This window comes from Neopelma chrysocephalum, unplaced genomic scaffold, assembly GCF_003984885.1.
Source record: "Neopelma chrysocephalum unplaced genomic scaffold, ASM398488v2 Primary Assembly neopelma1_22b, whole genome shotgun sequence".
Lineage (NCBI taxonomy): Eukaryota > Metazoa > Chordata > Aves > Passeriformes > Pipridae > Neopelma > Neopelma chrysocephalum.
The window spans coordinates 15,435,862-15,450,325 of NW_020897690.1; the positions used below are offsets into that span (position 1 = coordinate 15,435,862).

Consider the following 14,464-nt stretch of genomic DNA (forward strand, 5'->3'; position numbering starts at 1 on the left):
TTTATGAAACCACTTAGGCACACATGAAGCCTTGCTGTCTTGAATTAATCCTGTCTGTATGTCCAGGTACACAAGAATGTGCATATGGCAGTTTTGGAAGGCTTCCTTGAAAGTGTACTGTGTTGTTTTCATTGATCCCACATACCTGAACTCCGCTTTGTAAGTGCAAGGCAGTTCAGGTACAAGTAGAAGGATTGGGCTCCAAGACTACTACAAAAGGCATGAAGGAGAGTTGAATGCTAAATAAATAAATAATGAAGTAAAATAAAATTAAATACCTGATTCTTCAACATGTGCTTTCAGTTGCTCCTGGTATGAGCAAGGGAAAAAACAGACAAATAGCTAAAAAGGAATCTGCATTGTTGGACATAATTTAAATCAATGTAAGGAAATATCACCGAATTTTTATTCCAATTAATATCTTCAAAGGTAGCAGATAAATGGCATTTTCAGGCATTTTCATTTGTTTGCTAAACTACAAAAAAAAAATATGTCATCTGTCTGTGCTATTAAGGGTTTGATCTTGAAAAGGGCAAATCTGCTTCACCTGACCAGAGCTAGTTTAAGTGTGGCTAGAATGGAAAATTACTTTTTCAATAAGCTAATCACAAGGGCAAAACTTAGATAGTATGTCACAGAGAGCGATGTCTTAAATTCAGCTGACATAACTGGGAAAAATGAATTGCCCAATGTGAAATTCTAGTTTCAATTATTTAGATAAAAACTTTCTGCTGGTCATGATTTTATTTTCTATGTTTTTTCATGTTTTGTAACAGGTGCCACATGTTTGGGTTTTTTTTAATTTTAGTTATTTTTTTTGTTAGGATTTTTGTTAGTTTCATTTTCTTTTTCATTTATTCTTTTAATAAGCTAAAACAACACTTGGCACTCATTTTGATTTCAGACTTGTTTTAGACCATTGTACAACTTCATCAGATTTCTGGCAAAATCAGGTCCCTTTTTATGTTTCATTAAAAACTGCTCTCAAAGGATTAGTTTCTCTTTTCTCCTTCCCTCCCACCCCTCAGGATGAGGAGCGATTGTCCAACAGTACATTAGCTGTCTTTATTTTCATTATCATGCTATTTTTATTTCATTTAGGTGCAGATATATCGATACAGCGGATGCACAGGATGGCTAGTGATCTGCCTTACAATTGTATCGTTACGCAAAAACTTTGTCTTGGCATATGCTGTATTTCTGCAGTCCAGATGAAATGTGTACTTCACAGTGAGGCTGAACCATTTCTTTGCAACAGGCTTTATTAATCCTAATCTTTTGATTGCCAGCACACTTTGAGTTTGCTCCGGCACCCTCGAGATCCTTCCTAGTTGTGAATGTGTCAGTATGGTGGTGTGTGTCTCTCAGGCTACATATTTTTCATACTTTGGGGAATGAGTTTCAGAATACCAGTGGAACCGAGGGGGGTGAAATGATAATGTGTTTCAGAGCAACAGTGCAAAGCTAAAAAGTAGGGGAGAGACACAAAGTTTTTCTCCTCTTTCCTGTAGCAGGCAAGATGAAGCAATGGCTTTGGCTAAGCATGACGATGAAGATACATTCATTGAAGCACAGCTCCAGCAGACTTTGGCTGACCTGGATGAAGATTTAGAAGGTAGGAAAGTGTGTTGCCTCTTAAGTACAAAAGAGAGAGAAATAACCAGTAGATGCAGAATAATCAGTTGTACTCTGACGCATCCTCTGCATTTCTCACTAAGATCACTGGGAACAACTCACGGGTCTGTGGCAGAATGTGGTCCACCCAAAGTGGTTGCTCTCCCTTTGCTTCAGGAGCAGCCACCTTTTATAGGTTCGCACTGAATATTTTTCAAATTGCATATCTGATCATCATTATATTTCAGTGTCTGCTACCAAAAAGAGATGAACAGTAGTTAATGGACACATTTTATAGGCCAAATTTGGTATAATTTCCCTGACTTAAGTGAAGCTAAACCAGTTGTGAATTTAGCTCTGTGTTTAATGAACAATGCCTCTGTTTTGTATTTTATCATAGTGAAGTGGAAAAAGGATGGGACGTTTTTGTAGCCAACACTTCCTGGTGTTAACAGGCATATTTAAAAGTTAAAAATGGGAAAACATGAATCAGTGGGAAGAGAGAGAATGTCATATTGTGCTCCTCTTTTTTCCTACTGTGGATTAAAAATACTTCTCTATTATTGATTTGTCAAAAAATGGCATTGAATACTTTTTTAAAACTTCCCATCTTTATTTTAATACTTCTGCAGTGGACTAGATTCTGATTTGATTTCTTGTGAGTTCTCTAACATGGCAATTCCTTAGCTTCTGTTTTGTAACCTGTGATTTATGCTAGTGAATTTGAAAGGATATTTAAGCTTCTTGCACAGTGAAGCTTCTGGAGTCACTGGTAATAAAGAGTGAGAATGAAGAAAAAATAAAAGTACTGTTTCTTTTTTTGCTTGTTCAAGGAAATCCTTCAGCTGGGCTGTTATTACTAACCAGATCTGGGAAACATAATTTGGAGTTGCTTGCTGTTTCTCAGAAACGTTTCTCCTTTGGAGTCATGCAGTGAAATGTTTATCACTGAGATAAGTTAGTCAAAGATAAGGTATGAACAATAGATGAAATTCTGCTTTCAGCTGTATTTGTATGTTTCCCACTGGCTGAAGCAGGAGGACTGCAGGAATATTTGGCTGATTATAATCAGCAGCCAGACAATAAGAAGGACCCAGACCTCTCTTTTTTTTGTAATACAAGCATATATATACTCCTGTTACTTTTAGTGTAACTAAAATATCTGGTCTGCTTAAGCTTGTGCTATCTGTTTGTGTAATTTAAAGTCATATTGCTTAAATACTGCCAATATGTAATTTTGTATGTGTATTTTGCAGCAGTAGATGGTATGAGTAACTCTGACTCTGACTACATCAATGAAGCATTGAACCCACATATAAGAAAAGCTGAGGCTGCCCAAGATGTTTCCATTTCTGTTCCAGTAACAGTCATAGACGATGCTCCAGAAGTTAGCACCTCTAACTCAGATGAAAATCAAGAGATGGAGATGAGGGTTCCACAAAATATCTCAATCGACTCTGTTAATACAGGAAACTTAACAAATAAAAACAACAATGCAAGTTCCTTTGATAAGGGACACACAGATGGTGGAGCTGTATGCTTATCGAAGGACCTAATACATCAGCAACCATCTGAAAATGAATTCAGTCATTTGCCTGTGGAACAGCGGAGAGATATGTTTGAATCTCTCACATCCTCCTTCGAAAAAAGAAGTGAAAAGAACTTAAGACTGGAACCCCCTCCCAAACATGGTGTGAAGTCTGAGGAATGTAAATCTAAGCTGAGTCCATCTCACTCCAAGACCACAGCTGAAATCAATACAGCAAAAGAGAAGCTAAATCCGTATAATGAATATAGCAGCAGGGAAAGATCTCTGAAAAAAAGTAAATCAGAATTAGAAATCAAATGGCCACCAGCAAAAAAAGTGGAAGTAGAAGATGTCCCATCAGCACCTACATGGTGTCATCGTGCCCAGAATTCAGGATCGAACTATGAACCTAAAATGGGTTTGACAACCTTTAAAGTTGTCCCTCCCAAACCTGAAGTAAGACATTTCGATAGAGGAGTTTCACTCTCCACTGGTGCCATTAAGATAGATGAACTAGGCAACCTTATAAGCCCAAACACTGGTGTTAGTAAACACATACCAGGTTCTTCTTCTGATGAAAGTGAGGAAATTCATATTGGGAAAGTGAAGGCATTCTGGAGGTCAAGTTCTATGGAAAAGCAAAGTGATGACTCTGCTGAGCATTTTTCTAAAAAGTCAGCAGTCACCGCAAACTCTAAACCCTTTACTGTAAAACATGAACACAAACCTGTCTGTCTTGCAGCTCCAAAACTTGTAGCACCACAAACTGTTACTACCCAGGTAGCCGAAAGACAGTCTGAGAATGAAAGGACCAAACTACCTCTTCCAGTTACACAGTCTCAGGTGACACCATTAGCAGCCCCAACCATTAATAAGGACAAGCTGGAACTTCCATTTGTAAAGCCACATAGGAGAACTTCCAGTCAGTATGTTGCCTCTGCCATTGCAAGACACATCAATGCAACTACCTTTAAGTCTGACTCTGCGGAATATCATGAGAAAGATGAAAACAAGCAAGGGGCAGGAGAGGTTAAGACTGAAGCAGAAGTTTCACCAAAAAGATGTATTATTGTGGCCAAATATAGCCCTGTGGAAACAGAGTCAGCAGAAACAAGAGAAACACTTTCAAGTGTTTTTACTTGCAGTCAGAAAGCATCCCACAGGTTTACACCTGGTGATAATTCTGGCTTGGAAAACAAAGTAGTTAATATCAGGGCACCAAATCAAGCAACTCCTCTGAGTTTCTATAAAAAGAATGGCAGTGTCCCACTTACTAAATCCTCTTCAAAGGATAACAACAGTGCAGAAGAGGATCGTGGTTTAAACAGCAAACAAAGTATAGCAGAGAAAAAGACACGTCTCATGTTTGACCAGAAATGTGAGGCTTTGACCCTTACTAATTCAGCCTCATCTCTTAAGTCTCCTGACCTCCAAGGAGTCCCATCCTCTTTCAGCTCATCTTTGCGAGTCGCTAAATGGCCTCCTGCTAATGGTGTTCAAGTTAATTCATTTAAAGCGTCATCTGAGTTAAACAGTGCACCAGCAAATGCAGAGTCAGAACAGGAGGAGAAACCTGATGATTCAGATATTAATGCTGTCAGTGAAGTGGATATTAATGTGCAGACCAATATCTTTGGACCAAAGAAGAAGTTCAAACCTGTTATTCAGAAACCAGTTCCAAAAGACACATCACTGCACAGTGCCCTAATGGAAGCCATTCAGACTGGAGGGGGAAAGGAGAAACTCAGAAAGGTAAAGTGGAAACATTTTTTAGCCTGTTCAGACTGCAGAGCCCTGTATTCATCCTGTCAGACACCAGAGGTTTTATAACTGGTACAGTTGCTGGTGGGCTGGAGAACACAAGGCATTTGAAAAATTTATAATGGCAAAATACAGACCAAGATGCTGCTTATTCTGCGTATCCTGTATATTACGCAACACCACAGCTGCTGCACTAGCTAGAAGAGGCAGAGGGTGCATAGACACAGCATAAACGAGAGGTAATTGAGGTTAGTCTAAAAGCTGAACCCTCATTTCAGTGTGTTATGTAAAAACAGGAACACACAGCGTGGAGAAAACCTGTAAATAACTATAATGAAAGAAAACTGCATTTTGTATTACTAGGGCATGATAATTGTTTGCCACTGACTTCATGCTTAGGGGATATGAGACTGCATCTCGAAGTACAGTGTTACTATCTACACATATCCTCACTGTTCAGTGTAAGTAAGGGTTTTAAAAGCAGGCCCAAAAAAAGACAGACTGATTAGTCTTCATAGTTTGCATTCTGGTACAAGTGCCAAAAAGTGTGTCCAAGCTGTCTCTAAGTAAATATCTAATAACAATGTGAGGTTTATTCCTTTCATATTCTAGGTTTCAAACAGTGCACTAAATGGCAATCACAGGAAACCCTCATATGCTGAGCCAGAGAATGCGCGCTCAGCCCTACTAGCAGCAATTAGAGGCCACAGTGGCACCTCAAAGCTGAAAAAGGTAAGAAATCAAGACGATAAGTGATCTTTAAAGTGCAGTCTGTTCCTACTGGGTGTTTTGAATACACCCAGATATGGTGTATTCACTAAACATCATGCTGCAAAGGGAGAAGTTGAGGGGGAAACCATATAACAGAAGACCAGATCTGACTTAGGCAGAGAGTATCGCAAGTCCAATTCTATCCTCTGCTATAAAACTTAAACTCTTTCAAATGGTGTGCTTTTAACTTAGAAAGAAGGACATAGAATCCAAACCAATTACAGGGAGTGTACATAGAAGACATCAAATGTTCCTCATTTTCACATTTAGGTGGCATAGAATCATGGAATGGTTTGGGTTGGAAAGGACCTTAAACACCTCCCACTAGATCTGGTTGCTCAATGCCCCATCCAGCCTGCCCTTGAACACTGCCAAGGATGGGACATCCACAACTTCTCTGAGCAGAGAAGTTGTACTTTAGGAGTATGCAGTTAGATTAATATATTTGCATTACCTACCATATACCTCTAGTCCCAGTTACCTGAAAACACACTAGAGCTTCTCCATACTGTTTATCTGCTAACATAGTGCATGCAAGTAGCATGCAAGTAATTGATTTTGATGTTCCATCAGCATTCACCACAGCAGGATGATTCCTTCTCTCTGATTTACGTAATCATTAAAGCATCTCTTATTCCTAATAGCCAAAACCTATATTGTTCTAGCCTTAGTTTTCACTCAGATGACTAATCCAGCCAAAGATGTGTACTTGGCAAGGAGGTTCCCATTTCCCTCATGCAATGACTCAGTTCATTAGCACATATCCAGATAGCTGGCATTAGATAGAAGATGTCTCTTCCTGTGTTAGGGAATTACTTCATCCCTAAATATCTTACTGCACTTGCTGCAGGTAGTGTACAGCTTACTCTGAGCCTGTGAGCAGGATGTGCTAGCCAGCAACAATCTGCACATATACTGAACTGCATTCTGCATTCATTGGGCATAAGTGTAAATTTGTGTAAAAGAGGGTCTGACAATTAAGTGATAGTGTGTCATCACAGAGACTTTTTGGCAGAGAAGCTTATGCCATAATTTTAGAGAAAGTTGCCTAGAAATCGTACACTTCCTTTTCACTATGTCGCCTGTGCTAGTTAAATGACCATATTTGTATGTGTACAGGGCACGATGCAGATGTGCTATGATGAAAGGGCTGTCCTTTTTATGTCATCTCAAATGTTCATCTTTTATCTAACATGAGGTTATACTCATATATATATTGTTTGTGTGCAGTGAGGGAATAGAATACAGGAGCTTTCTGTGGATTATTTGATGGGAGATTAATCCTTTAATTTTTCACTGCAAAAGTTCTGTGTCTCAGTTTCTCTGAGAAGAGAATTCTAATAGATCTGCTTAGAAACCTCCTATTTGGCCCATGATACTGAACTTCCTAGTTATTGCCAAATAATTGTAATTACTAACAATTTATCATGATTATGACTAGTAATGGTGTTAATGGTAAAAGTATCTCCTGAGACAGTTGATGGAAAGCTGGCTTAGTCTGCAAGATTGTCTTTTTCATGTGCGTGCACTTGAAGTAGGATGAGTTTCCAAACTGCTAACTTATGCAGGGATTTTAGTTTCAGAAATTCCACAGAAATATACTTGGAAGAAGAATCAATTGATTTTGTTCTCAATGCTTTCACATAGTTCTCTCTGGTCCTTTTTTTTTTTTTTTCAAGTATGGCTGAAAACTTTGGGTTTAATGGCATTTTTTTCAATGAAGCTATGTCTGAGAGCTCAGATCTGGAAGAGCATCCCTGTCATCTGAGATTATTTCTGTGCAGCCTAGACTGCAAAAAAGTAATTAGATTCATGGGTGGCTACTGCAGCTTTAATATATCTCCCTGATTCCCAAACCCTTGTGGTTGTTTTCAAATTAATACCAAGTCCAACTTTCTCTCTTACCTTACATGCCAAGAAGAGTTACAGGATGCTGGATCTCACAGTAAATAGATTGAGTTTCTGAGACAGACTCAATGCCAAAATCTCAATGCTAGTAATCAGCCCAGCTGAGTGACGTGAGTAGTAACAGATGTTTGACCCCATGAGCAAACAAAAGTTCTATGTGTTTTGCATCATTCAAGGAAAATGAAAGTGCATCAACTGTCAAATAATTACAGTTCAGCCATGCTTGATATTAATCACCTTCTTTCAACTGCCTCATGAGCAGATCTCCTCTTTGGCCTCTGAAGAGCTGCAGCGTTTTAGGGATGCAGAACTATCCTTGCAGAAGACAGAAGACGTTCAGGAAGAGCAGCTTTGTATCCCACCTGCCCCTGCCCAGCCACCACCACCACCTCCCATTCAGCTGGCAGCAGCAGCTCCTAAATCCTCTGCCACAGTTACAGGTAACCCATTGGAGGCAAGGCAAGCTCTAATGGAGGCCATTCGCTCTGGTGCTGCAGCAGCAAAGTTAAGAAAGGTAATGTACTTTTATATTTTACTGTGGATGAAACAACCTATGCTAGCTGTGTTTTCTGAGACCTTTTTAAGCTGTTCTAGATGCACATTTCTTTCTTCCAGCAGGAGAAGGTACATGTACTGTTTTCTCTAGCTGAATCAAAGATAGGAATGTATTTGAAACCTTTGGACAGCTAATGAAACACACCTGTGCATATATGCAGCAATTTGAATAGTTAATACTTTTTATTAAAAGAGACAATCAGGAGCATGTGTATAATTTCAGAAAGTATCTTTGTTACCTTTTCATTTTTGTGTATCTGAGATAATGCTGTATGTCCTTTAGACAAGGTGAACTTAAGAAAGATCAGATATGAGACCCTGAAGCAAATTTATAAATAAGTACTCTCTCCTAATTTCAGTAGTGTGTCCTAGACCTTGATTCCCAACACTTACACCTTGGTCACATGTGCTGAGAGCTGACAGTAAAGCTGGGAGGTCAATTTAATGTCTGCCTGAACTTTATTAATTGAATGGCACGTGTGAATCAGTCATCTCCTAGATGGCTAAATGCTCAGTTGCCTGTGTGTGATTTGATTTGCCTCTTTGATCAAAGTTTTTTCTTCCTAATCTCAAGTTACACCGCATTTCTTGGTGAAGAGAAGCAGATCAATTGGCCTTACTGGAAGCATCCCAATGTTACACTGCAGTATCCAAGAATGGACTTTGATCCAGGGATTTTAGGGAGTGTACAAAAGTAGATGTAGTTTTCCCAGCACATGATTTAGCTGATGCCAGCCATAAATGTGTAAACATTGCATACTTGTCCTCTTTTAGATAATGAAAAAATATGCTCAAATTTTAACATTTGAAAGTAGCCAAAAAAATATGATTTCTGATAAACCAGAAATTCCACAGAATCATACAAATGGCACAAACAAATTAGTGTTTCAGGGAAATTTACATCGGCATGTTCTGATTACATCAGAAGTCTGGATGTGCCGTTATTTTTCATGTGAAAAATAACTACGTTAAGCATAAGATTATGAGGAGCTTCTGAGTTCACTTGGTTTGTTCAGCTTGGAGAAGGCTAAGGGGCAACCTCATTGCAGTCAATGCCTTCCTCAAGCAGAGCAGCTGAGGGGCAGGTGCTGATATCCTCTCTGTGGTGACCAGTGATAGGACATGAGGAAATGCAGCTGTGTCAGGGGAAGTTCAGATGACAGTAGGAAAAGATTTTTCACTGAGAGAGTGGTTGGTCATCTGAACAGGCTCCCTGTGGAAGTGGTCACAGCACCAAACCTGTCAGATCTCGAGGAGCATCTGGATGATGCTCTTAGTCATATGGCTTAGTTTTAGGCAGTCGTGTGAGGAGCAGGGAGCTGGACTCAATGATCTTTATGGGTCCCTTCCAACTTGAGATACTCTATGATTCTAAGAGTACAAATTTTGAAGAAATCAGGCCTTTATTTCCCTACTGTACCAACTGACAGAAAAGAAGCAGGATTTGGACATTCAAGGATACGTGATGCAGTTATTTTCTTGATCATTCCAAATTTTTTGTTCTTCCAACTGCATTGCTCTTGCAGAAGTCTCTGAGGCAATCAGTAGCTCTACTCATGAAACCAAGTCTTTATCATTTCTTTGTGGATTTATTTCAAAACACTTGGATAACCAGTGCAGGCCATGAAAATACGCCAGATATTCTCACGTATTCTGCTAAATATTGTGCCTGTCTTGTTTCATTTCCAAGACAGAGTAATTTTTGGGAGTTTTGACATTGAAACAACAGAAGAGTATGTGTCATTATATAGGTCTTTTATGAAAATAAAAGAGAGCAGTGTTTTGTCCAAGACAGAGTATGATTTTCTTACTACTGTGCTGTTCTTTCAGATACTAGATATGCAAACTAGCCTTGTATACACAAAAGTCATCTTGACACTTTGACATCTGAGATCTCATGTCCTTGAAAACTGATAAAAGTAAAAATGTTGTCAGATTTCTCGAAGACTTTCTATCCAGTGTGTATTAATATCTCTTCTAGTTTTCCTGCATTAAATTGAGAGCCAAATTCCGATCCTTCCTTGCAGTTGGACAACTTATGACAGGAAAAGTTGAATCTATAGAGAAGAGACAATACATGATAGCTACATATCAGAGTTTTCTTCCTTTACCTGTGTCTAAAGAACACTGAGGTTTTTGTAGGCAATGGCTGACAGGTGGTTTTGTGCCAGGGCTGAAACAAACTTTTTTCTTTGTTTTGCATCCTCTGTCAAAGTTCTATGATGATGTGATATGTAGATGTGAGCACACAGCCGTTTTTGGCTTTCTGGAAGATTTTGGTTGCAGCAATTAGACAGCAGAGTAGGTAGTTCAGTTTAGTAATGGCGTCTGTTTCTCTTCCATTGTCTTCTCAAAGCTTTCTGGGACAAGGGCTTCTGACAGCAAAGTCATTTATTTAGGTAATATTGTGGAGAACTGGGAAGAATCTGTATTCCTTAGTTATGGTGCTTATTTATGAAGGAATATTTGCAATGGAAGCAGATCAAACGGGACTGTCGGTGGAACCAAATGTACAAAGCAACTAATTGCCTATATAAGGAGCATCCCAACAAACATTTGAGCTCTAGTAATATCTGTGAAAAGCCAACTCCTCCACTCCTCCCCTGATTACACAGCTATTTGCTAAAGTCATGAACTTTAAGGTTAAAAGATCCACTATGCAGGAAGGGAGGAGAGAAGTTGCTGGAGGCTGACCTTGCCTTGCTGAGAGTCAGGGTCTGCACAGCACAGTCTCTAAGTGGGTCAGCCAAAACAAACCAGAGCAGAAATAGGTGCTTGAGGAAAATACTAAGTATAGGTAAGACAGTACGTGCATAAGTCTTCTGGCTCTTCTTTAATCCATTTCTTGGAGTACTGTGCCTGCTTTGGCAAATAAATCACCCTTTGTTTTGAAGAAACAGCTTCTGTTTTATTGCACACTCTTGCTGTCCACACACTCTTGAAGGAAAATTCTTGGGGGTGCCAAGCCCAATTGGGCCTGCTCAGTAAAATGGTTCATCCGCAGTGCAGGGCAGTTCAGAGACCTGCCAGAAACTGGTTACGCTACAGATTCTACCTCAAGGGAGCGGAGACACAGGCATGTCACAGGAACAGGATGAACTTATTTACCAAACTGGAAAAGACCTGACAAAGTGCAGGAAGTAACCTTTTTCTTCAGTTTTTGAAATGGTCTGTCAAGGAACCTGACAGTTGTTCAACACATCCAAAGTATAACAGCAAGTCAGGGAGGTGGCATCAAGCAAAGCCACCAACCGTGATGACTGCCCCAGTGCCTTTGGTGGTTAATTGTCTTGAGAAATGAACGTGTCTCACTGGCAAGGAGCCTGCTTCCCAGTCATGCAGTCTGCCTCATGTGCAAAGGAGAATCAGTTGATGTAGGAAATAAACAGCTGATTTGAGACCAGATTTTGGCTAATTCTGGTGGGCAAAACTCAGGTCATAGAGCTGTACCATTTGTAGCTTCCAATGTTAAAAGTGAAGTAGTGTTTTCCTTCAGTTGTGTCAAACAGAATCACATAATGAAGATCTATATGTCCGGTTTTTAGCTTTCTATTTTCCATCTCAGAAAATGCAAAATAACCTAGATAGATTTCTAAAATTCTGTATATCAATGCATGTGTATTTTTGGTTTTGTGTAACTTGCCTTGGGATTTACTATGATTATCTGTGGAAAAAACATAACTACACATGCAAATAACCTGTTAGATGTCTAGCTGTAGGTATAGTTGCAGCACAAGTCCATGCAGGATTAAAAATCTTACCAAAGAAGAGAAGCTATAAAAGTTGCTTTAGGTTATATGCTGTCCATTCATTTTAGGTAGAGTTGTACCCAGGGATTTGATAGAAATACTGCAGGGGAATGTGCCTGCAAATGGTGGGAAAGGCAAGTTATATCTCTGAAGAACGGGCTCATGATTGATGGGTAAAATGATTGCTATAGACCACTTCTTAATGGTATGTGCAAGGGAGATTCTGCAGATTCCATATATCTTCCAACAAAGAGTTGCACCAAAGCAGCCCTTTCTGTTTGCTCACTGAGATTTTAAAAATTAATTTGGCTCCATCACAGTATCCACAAGCGTTTGTGCCAATGTTTGGCATAGGCATTAGGTCATGTGAACTCTTGATACGTGCAGTGTATCATTCTGTTGGCAATCAAAGGAGCCAGGTAAGATAATTACTGCACCATTACAATGAGTCCATGGTGTACACTGGGATAATTTGGAGTTGGTTGTCAACAATTAACACATTGATCTGAATTATGGCACATTGAGTGTGTTCTAGGAAGCATGGCCTAGTTCTATACCTTTATGTCAAGCAGTGGACTGTTCTTCTCACATAAGCGGAGATATATAATTGTGAATGAACAAATACTGTTTCTTACCATCAGTATCTGTGGGTGCAATGACAGGATTACAGACTCAAAGCCACAGTTAATGTTGACTTTGGTAGGCTGGAAATGGGGCAGGAGGCCCCACAATAAGGTTGGCCAAGCTTGATATACAGGTAGTCAAATGAGCCTATGAAGTGATTCTAGTTCCCATGCACAGTGAGAGGCGGGCATTTGCATGATGTTACTGTTTGAATTGAAAGATAAAACTTGAAAATAATTTGAACTCTTCACCTTGCTAATAATTTATATCATGACCTGTTTTTTTCCTCAAGAATAAAGTTTCTGCCATGGATACTAAGGCCAAAATGGAAAATTTAGGCTTGATCAAACACATGATTCCTATTTAGTTTTTGCGGTGACCTTAATGTATATCTCTATGATAGAATCAAAGCTCAGTAACTTTGAATTTGGAAGAGCACCTTAGCATATGAATTTAAAATTAAGCATATGCTTAGATGACCTGAGGACTGGGAAGGAAGATAAGCATTTGTTTAAGTATTTTCCTGAATCAAAGCCATTGGGAGTTTCCTTCATTTAATCAGGAAGCAAAGTACTCATCAATTGATTTTTATGGCCAGTGACAGCTAGCTGACACAGAATAGATTTTGACTGTCAGATGTTGCATACTCACAGCCTGGGTTTCTGTTCATTCCACAATGAAGGTCTTTCAGAGAAAAATGCATCACCTGTGTTCCAGAAATTGTGTAATTACAACCTAAATAACTGCAACATACGTAAGTATATATGAGTTGTGAGGTTTTTAGGGAAGAATAGCACCTTTCATTAAACCAACTGATACAGCTAGAAAATAACAGATAAGCTTTAAGTAGTCCCAAGGAGCAGATGAAGAGACCAAGCTTGAAAGCAGCCTCACAGGAGAATGTTTGATTAACAATGTCAACAGTTGGAGGTTTAAAAATATCTTGAATGATCATGTGTTTTTCTTTGTTATAGGTCCCTCTGCTTGTTTAAATCGTATAAAAAGAACAGATAATTGGAAAATCTTACCCCATATGCATCCATAATCATCATTCAAGCTCTGAAGTGGCAAAAAACATCAAGAAGTTTAGTATATTCTCTTGTCTACAAGCCAAAATAAGTTGTAGATAATTTTCTGTGTGTTCCTGCATAATGGTTCTAAGGGGGAAATATGTTGCTCTGCTGTAAAGCTTCTGTGCCAAGGAATTGTGTTTTGCCTCTGAATATTTAAAGTTGCCAATAAACCATTCTTGTTGGCAGGTTAATAAGAATATAAGCACTGTGCAGTCCTGTGTTAATACTTAATTGTATTTATGGGCAAAATTAAAAACTTTACTAGCTATCTGAAAAGTGATATTCATTTTAAGTTGTTAAAAATATTTCAAACTATTTCAAACTATTTACTTGCTTCTTATTTGATTTCAAAAAGGGCTGTAAATGGTTGGAGTGAAAACCAGAATAAAGGTCTATAAAAAACAATCACAAGAAAAAATTATGGTACCTAAGTTGTCATATGCTGGGGTCACTGGTTTTTAAAATTAAATTAACTTTCTATCTCTGATGGAGCTCCGAGAAAGCAGGCAATTAATAATGAATGTGAGACAGTGTCTATTGCAAAGTTACTTATGGGATATGACGTATAGAATGCTAATGCGCAGAGATATGCTGAACCCTAGTAACATTCATGGCACTTCAGAAATATTGAGCCACCTTAAAGGATCTCTATTTGCAACAGACTGTGAAGGTTTTAAATAAGATTCAGAGTCCTGCTTAGAGGTTCAAGATGTAGAATTCATTCCTGCGCTGCAAAATGAAGTGAAGCTGGTTTATATCAGTAACCAGGACTTTTGTGGACTCTTGTTCAGGTCGTGCATAAGTTGGCCCTTTATTTCTGATTTGTATGGCTGTTGTATGTTATCTCACAAGTATTTATAGCAGCATCTTTTTCAAATGTT

At 38.9% G+C, this 14,464-nt stretch overlaps 1 protein-coding gene across 1 annotated transcript in view; it reads left to right on the forward strand.

Moving 5' to 3' along the window:
- Positions 1 to 14,147, forward strand: part of LOC113966176 (protein cordon-bleu-like) — a 28,930-nt gene extending 14,783 nt beyond the window's left edge. Inside the window, exons 3-7 of the mRNA XM_027680530.1 lie at positions 1,512 to 1,615; positions 2,871 to 4,894; positions 5,516 to 5,635; positions 7,845 to 8,096; positions 13,485 to 14,147. Of these exons, the coding sequence (XP_027536331.1) occupies positions 1,512 to 1,615; positions 2,871 to 4,894; positions 5,516 to 5,635; positions 7,845 to 8,096; positions 13,485 to 13,502 (2,518 nt within the window). The 3' untranslated portion in view covers positions 13,503 to 14,147. The remainder of the gene's footprint in view (positions 1 to 1,511; positions 1,616 to 2,870; positions 4,895 to 5,515; positions 5,636 to 7,844; positions 8,097 to 13,484) is intronic.
- Positions 14,148 to 14,464: the final 317 nt, after the last annotated feature.